This window comes from Hoplias malabaricus, chromosome 2, assembly GCF_029633855.1.
Source record: "Hoplias malabaricus isolate fHopMal1 chromosome 2, fHopMal1.hap1, whole genome shotgun sequence".
In the NCBI taxonomy this organism is placed as follows: domain Eukaryota; kingdom Metazoa; phylum Chordata; class Actinopteri; order Characiformes; family Erythrinidae; genus Hoplias; species Hoplias malabaricus.
Window position 1 is genome coordinate 1,530,001 of NC_089801.1, and position 25,000 is coordinate 1,555,000.

At 41.1% G+C, this 25,000-nt stretch overlaps 2 protein-coding genes across 2 annotated transcripts in view; one reads left to right on the top strand and one right to left on the bottom strand.

Annotated features, from left to right (window-relative positions):
- The window catches only part of lrba (LPS-responsive vesicle trafficking, beach and anchor containing), a 214,216-nt gene that overhangs the window by 65,251 nt on the left and 123,965 nt on the right, over nucleotides 1–25,000 (bottom strand). The window contains 3 exon segments of the mRNA XM_066662321.1: nucleotides 12,826–12,962; nucleotides 13,502–13,633; nucleotides 19,101–19,222. Coding sequence (XP_066518418.1) covers nucleotides 12,826–12,962; nucleotides 13,502–13,633; nucleotides 19,101–19,222 — 391 coding nt within the window.
- Nucleotides 4,005–8,420, top strand: mab21l2 (mab-21-like 2). Its single transcript, XM_066661081.1, has 3 exons — nucleotides 4,005–4,255; nucleotides 5,797–6,075; nucleotides 6,534–8,420. Exons 1-3 carry the CDS (start codon nucleotides 4,064–4,066, stop codon nucleotides 7,140–7,142), a joined length of 1,080 nt encoding a protein of 359 aa, XP_066517178.1. The 5' UTR covers nucleotides 4,005–4,063; the 3' UTR covers nucleotides 7,143–8,420.

The window sequence follows — 25,000 nt, forward strand, 5'->3', positions numbered from 1 at the left end:
TCTCTCTCTCTCTCTCATGTCTATCACCTGAAAAAAACAAAAAAAAAACAAAAAAACAAATCCATTCAACACTTATATCAGGGTTACACTGATACAACAGCCTTTCTACTGCCATTCAGCTCCTACTACAGACACACACACATCTGTCTGTCTCTTAAAAAAATGATAATACAAAAATAAAAATAATAATTAAAAAAAGAATGATGCGATTATTTGGGAGAAATTTTACTCCATCATCAATGTTTGACTTTCAGAAATTATTTGAGTCATCTTGGAATCAAACAGACGTCTTCTCCTCCTTCTTCTCCTTCTACTGTCCTTTAGGAAATCATCATGACTTCGCAGTGATTTTAAAACTTGAATTCAGTTTGGTACGATTTGATTCAGTTACTGAAGTATGATTCCTCTGGAAACGATTCAGTGGATCATAAGGTCTCAACATTCACTTTGATTCACGTTGAATTTTCATAATTCACTTTGACTGATAAACATCTCTTCACCCACCACCTCAAGTGAAAAACGTGTTCGTGTTTTAAAATGAAATGTCTGAATAAAGTAGGAGTCACTAATTTGTGCGAGGCCTGCATTGTTCTTATTGCTGCCTATTCGTGTTCAGTCACTGAAACATCCGCTTTTACTGACTAAACCATGACTTTAAAACATCGGAGGGGCATTGTGTCTCTGTGTGTGTGTGTGTGTGTGTGTGTGTGTGTGTGTGTAAGAGAGGGAAGTTTATCAGTTCACAGATGAGGGTCAGAGTGAGGTTGTCAGATCAAAGAGGAGAACCTCTCACTCCATTCACAACATAAGAGACAGTGGAGAGAGTTGAGACAGGGGAGAGAGAGAGAGAGGGAGAGAGAAGAGAGAGAGAGGGAGAGAGAAGAGCAGAGTGAGAGAGGAGAGAAAGAGAGAGAGAAAGAGAGAGAGAGAGAAGAGAAAGAGAGAGGAGAGAAAGAGAGAGAGAGAGGGGAGAGAGAGAGAGAGAAGAGCAGAGAGAGAGAGAGAGAGAGAGAGAGAGAGAGAGAGAAAGGAGAGAAAGAAAGAAAGAGAGAGAGAGAGAGAGAGGAGAGAAAGAAAGAGAGAGAGAGAGAGAGAGAGAGGAGAGAAAGAGAGAGAGGAGAGAAAGAGAGAGAGAGCAGAGCAGAGAGAGAGAGAGGAGAGAAAGAGAGAGAGAGGAGAGAGAGAGAGGAGAGAGAGAGAGATGTAAATTCAGAGCACATGGAAAATTTAATCGGGATGGAGTCTAATGCCAGATCCTGATTTATTCAGTCAGGTTTTAATTAAACAAGTAAAACACTAAAATTCACATTTAAAACCTGACATAAAACACAATGCAGCACAGAGCTCAGACTCTCTTTACTCTTCTATTTCACACAAACACTCAAAAAGGTGGAAATCATATGTCAGAGAATTCTGAAACTCTCCTGACTGGTACTTAACTCCGATATTATTATTATATTATTATTGTTTCTTTAATAAATATTACACCACACATTTAAAACACATAGCTTAATTTTAAACATATTTTACTGTACTATATATATATAAATATATAAACAAACATGTATTTATTTATTATTTGCATAAATATAAATAAATGCATTTCAAAATAAAAGCCTGAGTTGTGATTAGAATAATCTCAGATTCGTTAAAGCTCTAATTCATTACCAATTAGGAGAAGAGTCCAGATCAGAGGGATGGAGGATCTACATGCACACTGTGTACGAGGGGGGTGGAGCCCAGGAATAATGACCACACACACATACACCCTGGGGGTAACACACACTTCACTGCTCCACTTACACACACCACTGATTTTACTACACCACACATCCTTTTGTATTCCATTTATATATATTTCTTAAAATACAACCCTGTGGATTTATATTTAGAACTGAATAAGAAAAAAAATGTTTATAACATTTTAAAATCACAAAATACAAACAATCGTAAATATATTTTTAATTCTGATATATTAATTTATGTTTAAAAATTGTCCCTGTAACTCTATAATTACAGCATACACAGAGGCTGAAGGGCTTTACTGTATGCAACAACAATCAATTAACATCACTAATCAATGAGTTACTGTCACTAATCCATCAATTAACCTCACTGATCAATCACTCCTTCCTTACCAGAGGGACTCATTGTTAAAGGATATTTATTTAAAATATTAAGAGCACATTACAAATTAAACAAGTAGAGTGAAAATGCTTTAGTTAATTATTTTTATTTAAACAAATTAATTATCTAATTAATGTAATTCGTTCTACAGATTTAAATATTAATTAAACACGTTGCTGACATTTTTAATGGAGGAGGCTACGTACTGTAATAAAATGCATAATAAAGCAGGGGATTATGACGTAACAATGAGAATGAACACTGTAAACAGAATAAACACAGGGAACTAAAGCGTGACCGAAATGCTGTCATTAATACAGTTACGAAAATGTTTACTGAATAGCGACGTTGATAAAAGTAGTATGAGACGAACAGAGCGCGCGCATTACCAACACAGGGCCCGCGGTCCTCGCGCTCCGTAAGAACCGAGCGCGCGCGCAGACACGGCGCGCACGGGGACGGGGAACGTCACCACACTCGCACCGCGCGGTGTATTTATATTAGAGATTAATTCAAACACAGCAGAGTGTTCGTGTTAATTAACAGGACAACAGAACACTCGTGGAAACGCCACCAGATTTAACACACGCGCGCGCCCACATACGCGAGCTCAGCGGCATGAGACCGGAAACAGTAACTGAGACCAATTACTCAAATACAAACAAAATGTTTATTAACATTCAGCACATTTCTCTCCATGTCTCCGACTCATTTCCATTTTTCTATCCCTTTCTTTTTCTCTTCTCCACATTATTAACTTATCCTCCTCCTGTCTTTTTCTTTGCCTTCAGTCCCTCTGCATTTCTAATTGCTCTCATCCCTCCCTCTCTCCCTTTATCATCTCTTTCTCTGTTTTTGTGCATATTCGTTTCTATCTTTCGACTTCTCTTCTCTCACTTTTTCCCCTTTCATTTTTCCCTGTCGTTTTTCATCTTTCCAACTCTGCCATATTTGGTCCTCTACAGCCAGCCTTTTTCTTCTTTTCTTTCTGTCTGTAATCCACTTTCATCACGCTCTCTTCATCGTGTTTTTCTTTCTTTCTCTTATCTCTTACACATCTATCCATCTATCTATCTTTCTATCTATGCTCGCTCTCTCTCCTTGTCTCTTATAATCTGGCTCCCGCACTCTTTCTAGCTCCTGATTGGCCCGTGCCCCGGGCAGCTCTGCGCTGTGATTGGCCGAACACTGCAGAGCCACGCCCCCGTGGTTAGCTCTGCCCCCCCACTTCCATTTTCACCAGTCTCTGTCTCTCGCGCTCTCATTCATAACTTATAACGCACGGAGCAGAGAGGAGCACACAGACACAGGCACGCGCAAAGGTACAGACACGGGCACGCGCACGGACACGCAGGTGTGGACAGGTGCACGCGGACAGGTGCGGAGGGACACGCGCGCTCCAGGGACACATGCGCAAGGACTAACGGGACAACACGCGCCGAGAGAGAGAGAGAGAGAGAGAGAGAGAGACACTGGGACATACACAAACTCTATAACTTCCTTGCTATATCTCTGTCTCCATCTTCTCTAACCTAGCTATAAATGTATCTCTAAATCTCTCCCCATATCTCCTTCTCTTTTCTCATGTCTCACTCTCCTGCTCTCTCTTTCTCTCACTCTGACTACATGCCTCTCTATCTCCCTATCTAGCGTTCTGCTCCCCCTCTCTTTCCCTTCTCTCTCTCTGTCTGTCTCAGCTGAATTCGTCCTCCTCTTCCTGCCCCAATCTGACGTCTTATCCGCTGTGCACTTCTCCCAAACTTTCTCTCCTCTCTCCTTCCCTTCTCTTTCTCCGTTCTCCTTCTCACCCCCATCCCCCCCTCTCCTGGTCCCCCCTCTCTCTCTCTCTCTCCCGTTGTGTTCTGAGTGTGTGTGAGCGTTGGATCCGGCGGTGTACTGTGAGGTTCCGGCGTTTGTTCCGGATCTGAGTCCTAACATGATCGCCTCCCAGGCGAAGCTGGTGTACCAGCTCAACAAGTTCCACTCGGAGCGCTGCCAGGCGCGCAAAGCCTCCATCGCCAAGACCATCCGCGACGTCTGCAAGGTGGTGTCTGACGTCCTCAAGGAAGTGGAAGTCCAAGAGCCCCGCTTCATCAGCTCTCTGAGCGAGATCGAGGCTCGATATGAGGTACACACACCCTCACACACACACACCTTTTACACAGAAACTCAAAACTAAACCCGACGCACGTGCAAACTCCAAATCTACAAAATCATAACTGTCCCGGAGCCACGCTCCTACAGCTCCCTCAAAGCGATCAAAGCTCGATATGAGGTTTACGCATTCTCACACACACCTTATATACACACACAGACACACCTAAACTTGATGTGTAGACACACCTAAACTTGATGTGTGCACACACACACACACACACACACACAAACTCCTGTGTTCCAAAAATTCTAACTGTCCAGGAGCACCATTCCTTTAGCTTCAACAGCGGCCAGATACGAGGTACACACACGTTGCTCTCTCTCTCACACACCCACAGCTAAACCTGAACACACACAAACACAGAGAAACTCCAAATCTCCAAACTATTACAGTACAGACGTCCTGCTTCATCAGGTCCATCAGCGAGACTGAGACTCAGCAGGAGGAACACGTACATAGAACTACACCTAATGCGAAACACACACACACACACACACACACACACACACACACACACACACACACACACACAGTCACTCAGAATTTATTTAAAAAATAATAATAATAATAATTAAAATCTCCAAAACCTTACAGAAGAAGGATGCAGATATTTTTGAAAAATAAACAGGAAAATCCGGATCTGGGAATAAAGCAAATGGAATGTTGGGCCGTATTCCCCAGTTAGAAAATCAAAAAATGCCATTTTAACATGACACACACACACACACACACACACACACACACACACGTGCGCACAAACACACAGTGTTAAAAATGTTTATATCATATCTAAACAGTTATGTAATTAAATGCAGAATCGTGAGCGCTTCTGGTTCTAAGTGAAAATAAGTGAAAGAAAAATAAAAACCAAACATGGCTTTTACAAACGTTTCAGCACCTACTTCAATCTCCCCCCGAAGAAACAGACAGACTGCATCAAAGTGTGGGAGAAAATGCCAGTCGACCGTTTTGGAAAAACCTGAGGGAAATGTAGTTAACGGGTCTTAAAGCGTAATGACGTGAGTTTGAACGCTGATCGCTGAAGGAAAGTGCTTGAGAATTAACATCGCTTTAGACACAGAGCCGAGTGTTTACGGGTTTCGGTGCGAAATTTTTATAGCGATGAGTTTTTTAAAAATAATCATAATTATTGCTGTTTATTTCTGGCCTCTGAGCTCAAGCACGGCCCATATTTCTATTAGAATCATTACTTACAGACTTTACACACTCTTAAAGCTGCCACAAAGGGCGATGCCATGGGAAAATCACTTCTGGTTTCATAAAAAACATAATGGTTTAAGAGATTTTATTATTTTTTAAGCACCTTAGCGTTTGCAGATGAATGAATTCGTCAACGTGTGTTCGTTGGTTGATCTGGACGGATTATGTAATCACATTATGAAGCATAATCTGGTGGATAATGAAGACTATTCAGATGTTAAATTTTTGATGTTCATTTTGACAGATTATCGCTAAAATATTTGCTGCGATCTCCTCTCTCCTGTTCCCAGGGCATGGAGGTGGTGTCCCCCACGGAGTTTGAAGTGGTGCTGTACCTGAACCAGATGGGTGTGTTTAACTTTGTTGACGATGGCTCATTGCCGGGGTGCGCGGTGCTGAAGCTGAGCGACGGGAGGAAGAGAAGCATGTCTCTTTGGGTGGAGTTCATCACTGCGTCGGGATACCTCTCGGCACGGAAAATACGCTCCCGGTTCCAGACCCTCGTCGCTCAGGCCGTCGACAAGTGCAGCTACAGAGACGTCGTCAAAATGGTGGCCGACACCAGCGAGGTCCGTACCAGGAAATCTACACGCACTTACCATGCTTACAAATCACGGCCCATATTCGGTGTTCAGTGAAACTGCACCGCAAACATATTTTACTGATATTATTGTATGGCTTTAATCAACATTGCCACATTGGTATAATCATTTTTGCAAAATTACATTACCTTAAATACACTGAATTATAACTTATGAGTTACTGCAAATGCAGTTAAAAATGATCATATTTATTTTCCCCTATAAATGATATCGCAATAATAACCGTGAATGTTATATCGTCCTGCCACTACATCAGACTGCGAACTGCCTACGTTTCCAATCTGTCCGTGAAAGCACTACTGATATTAACCATATATCATCGTAATGATTATCACAAAAGCTAACTGCTATCATCCACTAATTAGCAGGAAGTTTGTAGTGTGGAGACTGTTGTAAAATTAACACCCATGTTGTGTACTCTACAGGTGCGGCTGCGCATCCGTGAGCGCTACGTGGTGCAGATCACACCCGCGTTTAAGTGCACGGGGATCTGGCCCCGCAGCGCTGCTCAGTGGCCGCTGCCCCACATCCCATGGCCGGGGCCGAACCGCGTGGCGGAGGTCAAGGCGGAGGGTTTTAACCTGTTGTCCAAGGAGTGCTACTCTCTGACGGGGAAGCAAAGCTCTGCCGAGAGCGACGCCTGGGTGCTGCAGTTTGCCGAGGCGGAGAACCGGCTACTGCTGGGCGGCTGCAGGAAGAAATGCCTGTCCATCCTGAAGACGCTGAGAGACAGACACCTGGAGCTGCCCGGACAGCCACTCAACAACTACCACATGAAGACGCTGCTCTTGTACGAGTGCGAGAAGCACCCTCGCGAAAGTGACTGGGACGAGGCCTGTCTGGGGGACAGACTGAACGGCATCCTGCTGCAGCTCATCTCCTGCCTGCAATGCCGCCGCTGCCCACACTACTTCCTTCCCAACCTTGACCTGTTCCAAGGCAAACCCCACTCTGCCCTGGAGGCAGCCGCCAAACAGACCTGGAGACTGGCGCGAGAGATCCTCACCAATGCCAAGAGCCTTGACAAACTGTGACACATAATGCAACCTCAAAAACGTGTACATACACACTCACACACACACGCACTTGGTCGGGAGGAGGAATGCCGAGAAGGCCAGTATTAAGAAACCCAAGGTTTCATCGCCAAAAACCAAGACCAGTTTTAAGAGAGCGAGCTGGACGAGCTGTGCGATGGACAGATGTGACAATTCGTCATACACACACACACACAATGAGAGGTAGAGGTTAAGATGACCAGCACTAAGAAGGCAAACATTACCACCGCCACTAAAAATCCTCAGAAGACCAATGCTGAGAGCTTGGCTGAGCTACGACATTTTAATGCAAATACACACATTCTTACAGATGATCAAGTGCATAGCGCTAAAGGTGACCATCACAAACAAATGAATAAATAAAGAAGTAAATAAGTCCAGTCCAGTGCTGGGAGCTTGGATGAGGTTGGATATTACAAAACACACACACATTCAGTCGCAAGCGTGTGTTAGGGATGGTAATGTGACCAGCTCTAAAGGCTACAGCACGTTGCGTCCAAATAATTATAAAACCACTGATTTGAAAGGAGGCATACATCAGCGTTCCAGTGCGGATCGGTTTCTCTAAGCACCAACCAGTCAGTGTTTAAAACTCACCACGCTCACTGTCACATTAAAACCAAAACAGGAAATCTTATTCAGTGGCTGGTTTATAATTTATACTATAAATACTCATTTAAGACTGTTGTCTCAGATAAAGGTACTAGTAATAAACATAAAATTATTTAAAATCTACTTGAGGGGAGTTTAAAATGAAGCGCGACGTGTGATGGTCAAAAAGGTTTGGACATGTACAGAGGACGCTGGACAGATGTTGGACACTGGAGATGGTTAATGCCAAGAATGCTAAGAATGCTAAAATGACCATCGCTAAGAATGCTTTGATGAACAGCTTGGACCAGGACGAATATCACACACGCACACACACACACACAGATACTGTGGACTAGCACTAAGAACGCTAAGGCCCCTGGCGCTAAGGAGGATAACTGTCGATACGCTAACGGACTTTTATTTTGGAAGAAAAGTGACCCTAAACTGGACTTTGGCCACAGAGCAGTAATGAAGGTACAGACTCTTTAAAATAATGTAAACACCATCCTGTTTTTTTTTGGCTTTTACCGTTTTCACAAAGTGAAAAGTTTTTTTTTCTTCTCCCACTCTTTTTCTGTTCTTTTCTTATTTAAGTCTGTGATCTTTAATTCTTGTTTCAGTTCAAAAACAGAACAGAAACATAGCGTGCCAACTTTTGCATTCTGTGACTAAAAGAAGTGTAAATAAAATGCAGAGGAACATTTTAAATTCCATTTGGTCATATTTGTTATTTTTATAAGAATCAGAATCAAATCCACTATTATTATTATAATTATTATTGCTATTATTATGATGCTTATAATAATTATTATTAGTAGTAGTACTATATTAGTGTGTAGCATAAAAGAACAACATACAATAGTTATATTTTTAACAGTAATAGAGGGTATTGAAAATTACATATATTTAATACAGAAAATACTGGAATATCAGTGAGTTATTACTAATTACGTATATACGCTAAATAATGTAGTAATACGTATTCACGGCGTTACTACTACAGAGAGCTGCGCGTTCACGTGTTGATGATCTAAACCTTATTAGACGTGGCGCTGAAGTGACCTCAGTTAAGTTTTCCTTCTCCTCTTTACCCTCTCTGATCCGTGCTGTCGGAATAAGGACGTTACACTCCGTCGTCTCTAACTTGCGTATCGCCTCTCTACGCTGCCGCCGCCGTTTCGTTCTGGGCTCACACTGCAGTGAACAAGGGGCGAGACGAGGCGCGCGCAGCGGAGCAGACCGCGCGCTCTCCGCGGGCTTCAACAAACACGGACAACAAAAGCGAAAGTAAAACTACCGATAAACTACATATCCATTAGGAATTTATTACTTAATTATTAGTAAATACACAGCGGTAACACAGCGCTCCGTGTGCATTAGGCTACAGTTCTAAGAATATCACAATTACTCTGATTAATCAAAGCATTCACAATTTTACACGATATTTTAATTATTTTGTAAATTATTCCAAAAAATTCATTTATAAATTTTAACGTAATAAAATTACACGGTGTCATCGATACGTAAATGTATTTTTGTTTTATATACAATTTAAATGTATTTAGTGCTATGTATACAATGTAAATAATTACGCGGCATTTTAAAAAACGGTTTTATGTGTTTAATTGATTTAGTTAAAAAATGTAACTGATTATCCAATTCAAATAGAGTAACATAATAATAATAATAATAATAATAATAATAATAATAATAATAATAATAATGTCATTTCTGTGCGCGTGGAGGAGCTCACGTGCACTTTTATAAACACTGCATATTCAAGTCTGACATTCAAATAAACACAAGCTGGTTTCACGGAGCCCTCGCACGCTGCTGCTACGGTGCACGAAAATATTTATGACATATAACTTGACATACTGTACACGCGCGCAGCTACGCACACTGAAACATCTCGCAAAAAATAAAGACAACTCTTTATTAGAGATAAAACCACTCCGTTATCAGTGTCAATCATCAGTAACTTCATTAACACGTCACAATCAGCGCTTCATTCGGTAAATCTGAAAGCGGGCACTTTTCCCGCCACTGGCGCAGAGCGAGGTATCCGCGCGCACAGGCTCTTAAAACCAAATCAACCACGGCCTCCACAACAATAAAAACAACACAAATAACGGTAACAAATACAAACAACAACAACCACCACCAGAACACGAACAACCCTTAACAATAACAATAAACATAAAAACGATAACACAACGAACAACAACAACCGCCACCGCCACAACCACAAGAACAGTGAAATAAACAACAAACTGCAATATCAGTAACAACCCCAACATTCACCACAAACACCGAAACAAACTAAACAACTACAATAGCAACTACCACAACAACAAACACAAATATAGCCACAGTCTTAAACCTACAACAGCTGTCTTAAGGTGGAGCTGTGCATCTTAAATTAGTTTTAAAGGTTTGATGGAGATAATATCTAGGTTGTATTATAATGTTTATATAAGAGTTCATAAAATGGTGCAACAGACAGAGAACGTAATGAAAAGTAAATGAACTCAATTAATAAAAACAATAAAGAAATCAGTTTAAACAAACACTTAATACATGCTCAGCAGGGAGAGAGTACCTTAGGATTCGGGTGTGAACACCCACAACTTTGACATAAATTCATTTACATTTACATCTTGGATAAACACTGGCTCATTTCTTCAGTGACTTTTTATCATACTCTCTCTCTGGGTATGTGTGTCTTTGTGTGTGTGTGTGTGTTTGTGTGTGTGTGTACACGTGTCTAAAATGCATCAAATGCCATTTTTATCCAATAAAATAACTAATTCATGGCAGTTTTACTGAAAACATTTTTAACCGTGTCAGACACTCTCCTGTTCACCCTACAATGTGCTATTCTGGGGTTCCGCCATTTTGTAGTGGTGCCCTTAAATAGGCGGCAGAATATTCAGCACACTATCAATCCCACAATGCACTGCAATAAGTGCTGTACACAGGATATACCCTAGTGAGCACAGAACAGCCATGTTACACCACGCTGTTTGGTGTGACAATCCCCGTGCAGCTGATCTGAGGAGACTCTACACAGCGCCGATGGCCATCTCTGCGCAGAGCTCATTCCAGGCTGGGCACAGATGTAAACAAAAAATAAACGGAAGAAATACTGTAAAGTAGAAGCCTATTCTATCAAAAGCTGGGGGCAGAATGTTGTGTCGTATACAGCAATTCCTGAAAAAATTCCCTACCTTCACAAACACTGTTCCCTATTATAGTGCGCCATATATTTATTACCCAGAATTCTCAGTGTACGAAATAGAGATTAAGCCACAGTTTGTGACACAGCTGCGGTGTTAAATGGTGATTTATTTCAGTGTGGGACTGAAATTCTTTAGGTTAACACCGTGAGAGTGTACAGTATATGACTTTATAAGAGACACGGATTACCCTACATCTACACAGCCTCCACACACACATTGGCCACTTTATTACGGCCATCGTCCTCATAACTCCATGCAGTGTTCCATTTCACCGGAAACACTTACAGCATATAGTCATACAATTAAAATAACCACCTTCTTTTTACAATCGCTCTTTACTTCATCAGCTCTGATAACAGAGAAGCACCTTGTAGTTCTACAATTACACATTGTAGTCCATCTGTTGCTCTGCAAACTGTTAGCACCCTACCGCCATCAACGTTCAGGACCAGCATAGGACAGGTATCATTTTAATGGTGATCACTGCTGTAGTTTCAGCCTCAGACGCTCCGCCCACATGTTGACAGAGAGTCTGATACCTAACTATGCACTAACCTGGCCTCACTGTCAGGATTCTGCCAGCTGCATTCTGATTGGCTCTTCCGAGCGTGTCATTTTGCATTTTGTACAGGCTCTTACTGGTCCGACGTGAATCGTAAAGACGGCCTCCTCCTACACGTCATGCCAAAATAGCAGACATGTGATTGGTCATTGTGCGTGTCAGTCAACCATATTTTCCTGCAGTAGTAGGTGGTTCTTGGCCACATTAAGTGGCGAAAGGCACCAGACTGTCCCTAGGGAGGCTGGTAATGCGAGACTAGCGCTGCTGTGACACTGATGCCTGTGTAGAGCTGGTACAAATGGATCAGACACAGCAGTGCTTCTGGAGTTTTTAGAGATGATGCCCATTCATGAGTCACTCCATTAGACACACCTACCTTGTTGGTCTAGACGTAGATGTGAAGTTAGCGACAGCAGCTCATCTGTTGCTGCACAGATTCACTGTTTGTGAGCCTCCATCGGAGCACACTGTTGGATGGATATTTTTGTTTGGTGTGGAGTTCTCAGTCCAGCAGAGACACTGAGAATTTAAATATCTAAGAAGCGCTGCTGTCTCTGATCCACTCTTACTAGCGCCACACACACTAATACACTGACACCGCATCGGTATCACAGCAGTGCGGAGAATGACCCACCAGTCAAATTCATGCCTGCACTGCAGTGTTCCTGGACACTGAAGAATGACGTGAAAGAGGGCTAACAATGTACGCAGAGCAACAGAAGGACTACACTCTGTAACTCTAGACCTACATAGTGCCCCTATGTGGTAAGTGGAGCTGATCAAATGGACAGTGAGTGTAGAAACTAGGAGGTGCTCTCCATGTTATTGTTGATTGATGCATATCTCCACTATGTAAGTGTATAGTTACAGATGTGTGACCCATCTGTTGCTGTAGTTCATTATTTATTACCGCCCCCTTCCTCTTCACCACTGGAAGGTTTTTTTTTTTGACCAGATGTCCACTGTGGTAGATCATTCTCACTAAATCTGTGGCATAGTAATGACACTGTAGTGACACAGTACAGATGATAGTGACATGGTAAGGATGCAGTGTAGATGCAGTTATTGGGAGCTATAATAAACCTGCAATAACATGACCTTGTAATAATGTGGAAATATATGTTCTGGTGTAGTTTAGCTGGACATTTTTACACACATTCACGTTTGTATTATACACGTGAATAATAAACTGCCCCCGTGCCTATGCTTTACTGTATATCTCTGCTCGTTACCTTATAGACGTGTATTAGTAACTGGCCCTTACCTTAGGGTCAGTGTTTGTAAAGCTGGGATCTTCCTCATCGACTTCGAAGTAGAGTTCTGAGCTGGTGATGGAGAGAGAGCCTCGCGCACACACTCCAGGAGCCAGCAGCTGAGCACTTGTACTGAGGTTAACAGGGCCTACGCACAGTAAATGATTAGAGCAGTGTGTGAAATTAATTACTTTCCTTTCTACTTTTTTGATTCTGGCACAGAGTGTAAATACACATTATATATATGTGTGTGTGTGTGTGTGTGTGTGTGTGTGTGTAAGGTGTTTGGGGAAATCAAGCTGCACACAAAACATATGGACTATTTATGGCCCACTACCAAAAATCTGTAAGAATTAGGGCATGCATCATGTAAATAAATGCACGAAGCCCTAGACGGCAGTGCCTTAATTTCTTGCACTGAAGTTGATTCATCAACTGCGTGCTGGAGCCCCCGTGTTTCCACATCGTATTAAAGTTTCATGAATCCAAAGATGAAGATCTGTACCTGATAAACAAACAGCTTAAACCAATAGCCAGTAGCTCTTAGGAAAAGCTCAAAACGTAAGCACCACAACAAAACTGATATGTGCCTGATGTACGCTAACTGATGTACGCTAACTGATGTACGCTAACTGATGTTAACTGTACTAAGAGAAGCCTTGCTTAGCTGCTCTAGGCCGCTTTTACCTGTGACAGGCTCTGGCTCTTTGTCCTCAAGAGCAGACAGTGTGTCATCATCTGTTTCCTGTAGAGATGCACTGTCAACAGCCTGGACACGTACGGTAGCAGCAGGGACACCTAACAGCGCCCCCTCTCCACCTGGAGGACAATGAACAACGTTATAAATAAACAGTACAGCACAAACTAATACACTGTTTATCCAGACGTTCTTGGGTTTACACACAATCAGGAAAAATTTAAAAAGATATTTTAAGAGTGTAAGGGAAAATCTTATATTGGCTGTGCTTTATCTTATATGTCGAGTCTGTTCACACACAGAGGATTGTATTGCTACAGCATATAAAATCTGCATGATGTTGCATATTCTCAGATATGATAATGAGTGTTATGGGCAAGAGGTGCTCCAATCTATTTAAGATATTTCCTGGGCATAAAACGTGAACATGCATAACAAACTATTATCAAGCACAGTTGTGAATACAGTTCAAAAGAATATGTGGTACGTGTGTGTGTGTGTGTGTGCGCTTGATGTGAAGTGTGTGTGACTGGAGCTTCCACAGATTATTTAAAGAAAGCTGGTAATCTGTAAACATTTACAGACGGCTGTGTTCTCTGCTTCGTCTGAAGCTCCGCAGAACACGTCCTGTATGTTCTCCACATTCTAAAGAACCCCGATCCAAACTAAAAGAACCGGGTCTGGACCCCTGCGACCTCTGACCCTCCCAATCACCCCCCTCCAACCTCCAATCCACACACACATCACCCCAGGGCGTTTAGCATTAGCACTGTGAGCGGGAAACCCTGGCCCTCGTTACAGACGAGGTCCGGGGGTCCAGAGAAAAAGAGCCGCCTGTCAGGGAAAGTATTCCGGAACGCCGATATTCCAAGAGTTCTTCCTGTAATTAACTCTCCCCAGAGAGTCCGGAGTTAGCGACGCTAAAATCGCTCCCAGCTCGCTAATACCTTCCACATGCTCCACAGCATTCACACCCACATCAGGTTCAACACAAACAGCGCAACGACAAATTCACAGTACAACAGTGTTTATAAACACACGCAATGTGCCACCAGAGAAATGTAAACAGTATAAACACACTCAGGGACACGGCTGAACCCAGCACATCTAAATAGAGTTTAGTGCGAGAAGGAAAACTCATACAGAGCAGAGTAACGGTGTGAACGGTAATGAGTTTCAATGCAGAAATCTGAGCTCGTTAAGTTCCTTCAGTCTTGAGTCGACTACGCTGCGGTCCGTGGAAGTTCTCAGAGCATCCGTCATCTATCAGCACAGGAACTGATGTGTGTACCACTCTGGTTTAAAATAAAAACCAAAGGCTCCCAATCACAAAGCAGCACAGCAACAACACAACATCACATTAAACACAAGACTAAAAATCAACCGAAGAAATGGAGTTGAAGAGAAAGTAGCGTCCTTTTCTCACTGTTATACTGAAATGAAAAATATTAGAAAACACTCAGCAAACACAAATCAAACAGTATTTTACTGACAAGCGAATAGAGATATTAAGCTAATCTTTGTTTTGAAGCTGCAGGATTTTTGTTTCTATATGGCTTTATTTCACAATCCAAATTCACAATGGAGGAGATGAATAGAGCAAAGTGTAACATACGTAAAGACACAAACTCCCCCAGAATCTCAGGGAGTGTATAATAACGTGGCTCACACACACACACACACACACAATCGTGATCATTGATGGCTGGAATTATAGCCCTCCCTTTCCCACTTCCCCACAGGGAGAGAGTGTGTATTTTGGGAGGTGTGTACTGTGCACTGATTGGCCAATGGGGAAGGGGAGAGAGCGGGAGCGAGAAAGAGAGAGAGAAACCTGAAGACTGATGTCCGTTTTCCTGTGATCTATAAGACCCTCTCTATCCCCCCACTGTTTGTTCGGATGGTGTGTAATTACTCCCTGATCTACATCTGAACTCCTTCTAAAAAAAATAAGAGGTGGAAGCAGGAGACTAAAGGAAAGTGTGGAGATATTAACACTCAGCTCTCCTCGAGTCTCAGTCTGAGTGTGAAATGCAGGACGTTTTTTAAAGCAACTGATGGTCATGCTGCAATATTGGCGCCACCGATCATCGGGGGTACGTACTAGTGGTTTTGAGGAAAAAATAAATAAATGACAGGGTGCAAACTCGAATTTGACAAAACGTAAAAGATGACCTTTAATAAAATTCACATTTGTTTTCTTACTCCTCAAATATGTGAAATACTATGCTTTTAAAAACATTATTTTATAGCGTTCTTAAAAATAGTCCGTTTCACAATTAATGAACAGGTTAAAGCAGTACACATTCACTCAATTTTTTAAAGAATTTAGGGCATTATTAAAAGACCAGGTGTGTGTTATTTTTGTCACTGAAAGCCACAGAGTTTCTTCAGATAAAGTCAGAGACTCACCTTAAAGTTTACACAGAATTGAAAACGAATTTTCAGCTGATTTCCACGTTTTCGTGCAGCATCCAATAACTGGAGCCTATTCTCTCCCTCTGCTCCATACGTACGCACTTACACTTTACACACTTTAAAGAGCGCGGGGTTTAAAAGCCATTAACACGGGGACATACAGAGAGACCGAGTGTGTCCTTTAACAGAGGATCTCTCAGGGGGAACATTCGGGAAAACGGTGAGTTTAAATCTGAACAGGACTGAATGGTGTTCCTCGAGGAACGCTTAAACTGTTTTAAAGCTGGAAAAGAGAGGAGGCGTGAGGGGCTAAAGAAAAAGAGGAAACCGCGCTGTATAAGAACCCACTGTCTCTTAACTTCAGTTTTATTAGAGTTAGTCTGAGCTCTGAGCTCTGAGTTAAACGACCGTAATGTTCCTGACCTGTCAAACTACAGACACTATGAAGTGCAGCTTTAAGTCAATGTTAAGGTGGAAAGGCCACTAAAATTAAGGTTAAATGAAGTTAAAACAGCTTTTTTTTTCTAAATTAAGAACAGAGAGAGTGAGGTTCATAAAAAAGACACAGGAGAAGAAAGTAGAGAAAGAAGAGGCTGCCCCCTCCTAAGGGCATCCAGCTGTACATTACGGTGGTGAGGTCTCTGAGGATTCTGCGATTGCAAGCTCTTATTGCTTTTAGATCACTTTCTTATTGACTCCTGTCACAGGTCTCGTTTATCTGCAGAAAGGCTGTTCCACTGAAAGGCAAAGGTGTGACGTATAGCACTGTTTCTCAGAGGGGAGCAGGGGGTTAAAGAGTTAAAAACCTCTCGCTGTTTCACAGAAACAGAGGATCAGCCTCGAGTTCTGTTTTTAAAATAACGAGAAGCTTAAGTTAAATCTGTCGAGATACTTCCAACTGTACGGGAAATATATTGAAATATAATCGTACGCAGTTCCTGATCACAGCTTCGTAGTTACGCACAGTTACCGAATCATTTCATAGGGTTTTACATCATTTTTTCTCTTTTACAGAATCAGAGGATGTGCCTCAGGTCTGTTTTAAAACCAGGAGAATCTCTGCAGTGAGAGAGGGTCATCTCTCATTTAAAGTAAAGGGGAAAATTGCAAAACAAAAAGAAAGATAGCACCAATAAACTGAGAATTTTATTTATAATCAGTTCATCTTTAAAATTAGACACAGCTAAATTCTCTTATTATTTTTAATAAATATGATGTTTTACGGCTTTTTTCACCTAATGCTCAACTTCATTAATTTTTCTAATTGTTTTCAATTTAAATTTCTGAACTGTTTAATAATGAAAGGTGCAACAAAAACATTTTGAAAACAAATAAAAAATGAAGAGAAAACACAAATTAAAAATATTGATACAGATCAAAGGAGGGAAGCTAGTCTCATTTATGAAAATGTATAATTCCACAGCTCAGTTTCAGCTCATCTTCTGCCAACGTAACTCTAATAAAGCCTCCTTTCTGATGTTTTAAAAATGAGGATATATTGTTTTTTTTATTGTGTTGTTTATTTATAACACAGCAATATGCAAATAAACCCTCTGAGGGATTGTATACACTACTGTGAGGATTTTAATAGGGCTGCATGACGTATAGAGGTTGATATAATTTAGCAGAATATTGAAATATTATCAATTTAACGTTTAATATAATTAACATAATTGTAGTTATTAGTGACACCTTCACAACATCATCAGAAGATTACCAGAGCAATGATACACTGTCCGTACCATGCAGCCCTAAATAACCACATAAAGCAAACCACTATACACCACTAAAATGATCTAACTATACACACTGCACACACAAACAATACTCACCTGCAGCGTCACACACTGATCACATGCAGATAAAGAAAGGAATACACCACAATGTTTCAAACTGCATTGTTTCTTTAAACCTTACTCGTTAAAAAGGAAATCTCCAACAGTTTCCTAAAATGATCTGCTGAAGGTGTATACACGGCGCTCGAGAACGTGTGTGTGATTCCACAGGATCTTTAAGTCAGGACTGTCGGCAGGGGTTGGTATAGGGAAGCAGGGAATATGGAGGAACTTCTGAAAGACTGGTGCAATTCCCTTTCGTAAGATGATTAATAACAAAGCGCAGTGTGTGTGATAAACCTTGCGTTTGTCTCTGCCTCGTTGCGCAGAAATGAAGCAAAAATGAAACTCGGGGTTTAATTGGAGACGTGTTTTATTTTTCCTCTTTTCTGATTGTTGTGGTGTTGTAAAATTTAATAGTCACTCAATTTTTACAGCTTTCTACCTTTTACTGAAAAGTGTGTAGAGGTGTTAGAGTGTGCTAATGGGTGTGGGTGGAGGTGTGTGTGTGTGTGTGTGTTTGTAGTATGTGGAATAGTTTTATATTGGAGTGTTTTGCCTATGTTTGCTTATGAGGGACTATAGCATTTTACGGAGATCACCAAAAGCAGTGGCAGCATCTTGCGTGTCCCTCGCAGTTGTTCTGTACTCATTAACACACGTGGAGACTTTGCTATGTCTTTTGGAGATTTGCCTTGCTTTGTGCCCCCCCCGGCTATTCCCTTCGTCTTAAATCTTCTCCAAATTACAAATCTATTACAATAGGACAGCTTTAAATAGTAGTTTTACTGTATTTTTTAGGAAATATTATTTAGGAAATTGAGGGTTTAAAAACGCTCACAAACTGAAGTGTTTGAAATGACCGCAGGCTACATTAGGGCTTGTCTCTGCGTAACTTCACCCTTAAAAACGATGGTTCTCTAAGGGTTCTTTATAAAGGAAATGGTTCTACATAGAACCCTGGCCACTTCAAGTACATTTTGCACGTTTAAAGGGTTCATTATGAAGATTAATGGAGAGCAAACGGTTCTATGTGGTTCCTCCACTGCTTCAAGCTTGAAACTATAAGAATAGAGGAACCATTTTTGGTTCCATATAGAACTCTTTTGTAAAAGATGCTAAAGAAAAACAGTTACAGCCCATTATTCATTAACGTGAAGAACACTTTCACGATGCAAAGAACCCTTTAATCATGCAAAAAGTTCTCATGGTTGTATATAGAACCATTTTCTATACCAAGGAACCCTTGTAGAACCGTCATGTTTAAGTGTGTTCCTGTACATGGATTCTGTGTAGTGCATTTCTGATACACATTTGTGTAATATAATGTTCTCACCTTTGTCAACGGTGGTCTTTAGTGTGGCCTCAGGGTGTGATGATCCTAACGTGTTCCTAATGAACCGACGGCGTCTCCTCAAGTCGTCCTCCCAGTAATCCATCTTCCAGTAACTCTCAGGTCTAGTAAGAACACGAAAAAACACACACACAACTTATAAATGAAACAATGCCAAAAATTGTTTTTTTAATTCAATAAAACCTGAATCTATTATTTGTTCATTTTCAATTAAAAAAATGATGAGTTTTGCTGTTTTTTTTGTTTTTTTTGAGGCTGAAAGCTAGCTTTATCAGTGATATGAAAAAAGCAAATGAATTTCATGACATGGCCGACATTTTTAATATGTGAAGGTCCTACTGATGTGGAAGTGTACATAGGGATTATAAAGAGACATCAGTGTGAAGCCTTTTCCCGGGAAGTCCATGGTTATTTCAGCAAGACAACATCAGGCCTCATTCTGCACGTGTTACGACAGCGTGGCTTTGTAGAAGTTATGTGCTTGACTGGCCTTTCTGTAGTCCAACTATGACTCTTACTGGGGCATCATGAAACAAAGAATCAGCCAACAGTGACTACAGACGGTAGAGCTGCGCAATCATATTGAACAAGAACAGGAAAAAAACTATAGTTATAAAACTTCAAAAAGCCTATAGTCAGTTAACTGATGTTAGAAAAGTGTAAATAAAAATAAAGATGATGAAGCACAGAGGTAAACTTTCCTCTGATGCAAAGTGTTTTGCTGATCATTACATTTAAAAACCTCATTTTAGATTTTTTTAAGTAGGTTTTAAGTACAGCTGAGGGTTTTTTGTGTACGTTTGTAATGAATTCAAAAGAAAAACCAAAGCACAGACATTAAACTTTACGCAAAAACCTTTTCGGAAATAGTTTGAATTGTAGTTGTATTAAATTTGTAATTAAAACAGCTTAGTGACACAGACCTAAAAGACAAAATATTATCATTATTCAATTTAATAAATAATCACCGCTGGATCGTAATCATATCACTCAATAACGGTTTAATTGGAGAGATAAGCCACTTTACGCATTCACGTTTAAACCTGAGAGAGAGAGAGGGGGGGAAAGAGAGTCAGAGAAAGAAAGAGACATGTGCTAGTAATTAGTTAAAGCACTGAGCAGTAGCTGAAACTTAACAGATGCATTTTTCGCTGCTGATGTTTCGTCTGCTAATGACGTTCTTTTGTGTCCATTTCTTCAGCGAGACCTTCCTGACATCTCCACACTCTTTCAGATCCAGAATGGACACAAACATAAGCACCGTCACAGAGAGAATGTGTTCTGATTTCAGTCTCAGCAGGGCATCCAACACTCTGAGTGTGTGTGTGTGTGTGTGTGTGTGTGTGTGTGTGTGTAGGTCATTACTATCCTGTGCAGTATTACCCAAATTAATCACGCACACACACCACCACCACTCACACACACTCCACCATTCATCTTCCCAATTTACACTCCTAACACCACACACACACACACCCTCACTACATCACCCTCTCTATTTTCCTCTTGGCATTTATTCTTCTCTGTTGTCTCTCCTTTTATTCTCTCCCACTTTTTTTTACTTCTTCTTTTCTTTTTCTATCTGTCCCTTTTCTCTTAATCTTTACGTTTTCTCCGTGATGATGTTTTTACTCTTTTTAGCTCTGCCTCTTTATTCTTTGTTTATTTCCTACTGTTTTCTTTGTCTTTCTCCATGCTTTTTATTTTACTCTTTCAACATTAACTTTTCCCTTCTACCTCTCGTTTACCATCTGTTTGGTTTCTTTTCCTATAAACAATAAAAATACAAATAAAAAAAATCCTGAAACCTCCCAGACTTCAACATGCTGCTGGTGTGATACAGGCAAAAAAAGTGTGTGTGTGTGTGTGTGTGTGTGTGTATGAGAGGGAGAGAGAGAGAGATATGTGCTCAGAGAGTGCTTTGTGCTCAGTAGAAGTGAGAAGTTGTTTTATTGCTTAGTCCCTTCTCACTGATGGAGAATAAATCAGTATAACCACTTTTAAAGCACACACACACACACACACTACAGAGAAGCACTGAGCCAGGGGGTGCTTAAAATGATACACCAGGCAAGATTCATTCTATACACAGGTCATTTCTTTATTTGTTTTTGGAGTAGGTTTATGTAAGGCACTATATTTATTACAGTAATTATTTTTGTATTAATTACTTTAATTATTAACTAATACATTATTTTGGAGATAAAGAGCACAGTTATTGTTACAGTTGAATGCTAGGTATTGAGAGTGTACTGGAAATCCTCACGAACAGACGGCCCAGATCTCCGCTGTACTCCTCAACAATCCTGCAGTTCACTCTCCAGGAATTTTCACCCTATTATTTTAACGCCAAACGCTGACAGCCAAAAAAAGTACTCACTGCTTGTCAATGCTCTTGGGCACAAGACACACGAGCTCAGTCAGAGTCTCACTCTTCACACTTAAGTTCAAACTGTGTTCTTACGGATCGTTCAGTGCTCAGGTTCTAACGTAAGTCGTCAGCTGTTTAGAAAGGATTACGGGGTTTGACTAGTGGATTGTAACTGCTGATCATCTCATTTCATTGGTTGAGAAGACTGTAGTGTACACGCCCACATCACTGACCTGTTTTAACAGAAGGAAGTGTGGAAGGAACACAACACAATCTTAATTTGGCTGAAACCCAGATGAAGGCACCAAAACATTTACGAGCTCATAGAATAAACCGAGCAGCAGACAAGGCCTCGGCATCGTTAGGAGTTATAGTTCTTCATCCCCCTCACGCTGATAGAACCAGTACGCTGTGGTTATTAAACCGTCCTTTTAATAAGTCTGTGGGTCCCTGCTTTTCTCACCGGTTTCAGTGTCAGTTTTCTTATAACTATGAAAAGATTCACCATCCAGGACACGTTAATGGACTCTTTATAGGCCTCCGTTATTTTGTTTCCAAATCTGGAAGGATCTCCGGTGGATCGACACATTAGAACACTAAACACAGCTAAATAGGGAAATCATAGAGACAGAACAAAAATGGTCAGACAAGCACTGAGTTCGGTGACAGTAGATACATTTGAACATATTTCTGTTGTGAAGAGGAGGGAGAAAAACAGCAACACGGGCCAATCCTGACGGAAATAAAATCACAGCGCCTGTAAACTACAGAAATAGCCCAGGGCATTTAATCCTGTCCTAACAGAACTTACACATGTGTTACTTAACATTACTTAGTGCTTTTGACTGATTGCATTTTGAAATTCTATGTTTTTGTGTATTATCAGTTATTATTATTATTAGTATTAGTAACACATGGTTTAGCGTGAGCTCATTTTAAGCCATGACACACTGTAAACAAATAAAAGGAGTTTGAGGAAAGTGTGTTTGATGATTCAGGTACGTGTCTCAGCTGAAAAAAGAACTATGGCTTTAATTCTAAAACACAGAGAGAAAACAGACACATTACACTGAAATACTGGGGCACTTTCTGAATTAATGTTCCAGGGGAGAAATAAAAACACACTTCACACTTAGAGAAACAGTTACTGCTCCATAACGACTCGCACAGAGCTCAGTGGAAAGATCGAAGAAACTGAGAGAAATGTGTTTTTAAAAGAAATCAGCGAGCAGATGCCTGGGGGAGGGGTGGGGTGGGGGGCACAAAACACACAGGTTCAGCTCAGTACTACAATAAAATATTAAATAAAAAATAAAAACTCTCCTGCCCTGGCTGAGGAGGGATAAAAAAGGGGGGGGGACTTTGCAGCTGGTCCAGACAGACTCAGGAGAGAAGAGAAGAAAGGAGAGCAGAGGAGAGGAGAAGAAGGTGAAGAGGAGAGGAAAAGAGAAGAGAAAAAAGGAGAAGGGAGGAGAAGAGATGAGAAAAAAAGGAGAGGAGAAGAGAAGAAAGGAGAGGTGAAGGGAGGAGAGAAGGAAAAGAGAAGAGTGGAGAGAAGAGGAGAAGAGACGGATGGAGAAGAGAAGAGAAGTAAGGAGAGGAGAAGAAAAGAGAGAAGAAAGGATAGATTAAGAGAGGTGAGGAAAAGAGAGGAGAAGAGAAGTGAGAAGAAAAAAAGAGGAGAAGAAAAGAGAAGAGAGGTGAGGAGAAGAAAGGAGAGGAGAGGAGAAGACTCTTAACTGAATTATAAGAGACAGAAAGATGAAAGAGAAATAGGAGACAAGGTTTTTCTCCAGGAGAAAATCTCCTGCTCCTCAGAGAGACATTACAGAACACAGGTCACATTACTGAACAGTATTTCACTCCAAACAACCCCCCAACCACCCCCCCCCACACACACACACCCACACCCACACCGTTAAATACCAGGAGTTAAACACGGAAAAGACTTGTAATTTATTAGCCTTAAAACCGATGATATGATGTGTGTTCAGCCGGGTAAAGTCAACATGTGACTACTAAAGAAACCATGAGATTTGGAAATGCAGAGAGTGCAAGATCAGAACAGCTACAAATAAAGATTCCAGTCCACCTTAAATAATGCAGCAACGACATTCTGGTGCCTAAGCATCTATCTGATATCTTCGTTCCCACCTTAAAACGGTGCAGCCACAACATCCTGGAATCTTAGCTTCTCACTTTTCCTACTCCACAGAGAGCATCCACACCCTGGAGGAGCTGATCATGTGCTCAACTCACTGTCCCAAGAGCTAAAGATGGGCTAGTTGTGTATGAAGGCGCCCAACACTGAGCTGTGTAGCAGTGCGTTTGTGATTCAGTAATAATCATCCAACATTGGAACCTGACCTCACTGTTTATGCGGCGGAATGCCATCAAACACAAGCCTACACACAGCAATGTAGGCACGTCTACTACAAAGGCACGTGTCCCCATCGAATACGTCCCAGAGAAGCTCAAGGCTGAAGCCAGGACTCAAACTGTGAATGGCTTGTTGACCCTGAATAATGATGATGACTACAGTGAGTTTATTTCTGATGTAGATTATTTAAATGACACCACTGTGACCCCTCTCCCTCGCTCTTTCTCCGAGTAACAAACGATGTTGCACTTGCCCAGGTTTCATACATCACATAACGGAGAGTAACCACGGAGAGGCCTCTGTCACTCAGTGGCATTCGGACAGATTAATACAGCACACATTTACTGCATTCGTCTTTTTTCTCTTCAATCAATCCTTCTTTCTCATTAAAGACACTCCCCCGGCCGCTTGGCGTCGGACACATTGCTCGCTCATTTGCATAAATCATGTGTTTTTGAAAATGAAAGAATCCGTCATCTGTGTGTATTCGCTCTCCGTCACCGTCTCTGCCGTTTAAACCCGGCTCTGGAGCAGGGCCTCGGAGCACGGTGCGATTAAGGCCAACAGCGCAATAACACAGCAATAACACCCAAATTATCTGGATGCTTTGTAGGTCATTTCCATGCAGTGTATGTTAATACAGCTCCGAGTGAAAGGTGGATCAGGGGTCAGAGGGGAGGGGAGAGAGAGAGAGAGAGAGAGAGATTAAAACATAAATGTATCTGTGTATGTGTGTATACTATATAATGTATAAATATATACAACACATTCTACAATATTAAATAATACTCATTAAATATTAATCATAAAAATGGTTACAAATTATTCCAAAGTGTTTAAATTTCAAAAACACAGATCAAAATATTAAAAACAATTCTAAAAATGTGTGTTACTGTCTCCTACTGTTTCCATCGCAATAAATCCCTCAGGGAGAAGTGTGTACACACACACACACACACTTTTCAGGATGAAATATGTAAATGGAGCTTAATTGGGGGAGATGTGATATAAAGCATCTCGCAATTAAAAGCAATTAAACACAAAGGGCCCAGTGTGTTATGAGCTAATTTCACTTAGAATGCGCATGAGTACACACGCACACACACACGCACACACACACACGCTTGGGTG

Excerpts from the sequence above, each read along its gene's own strand:
- mab21l2 (XM_066661081.1), top strand. The coding sequence starts at position 4,064 with ATGATCGCCTCCCAGGCGAAGCTGGTGTACCAGCTCAACAAGTTCCAC. Across the intron at positions 4,256-5,796 it reads AGATCGAGGCTCGATATGAG|GGCATGGAGGTGGTGTCCCC; the intron begins GTACACACACCC and ends TCCTGTTCCCAG. Across the intron at positions 6,076-6,533 it reads TGGTGGCCGACACCAGCGAG|GTGCGGCTGCGCATCCGTGA; the intron begins GTCCGTACCAGG and ends TGTACTCTACAG.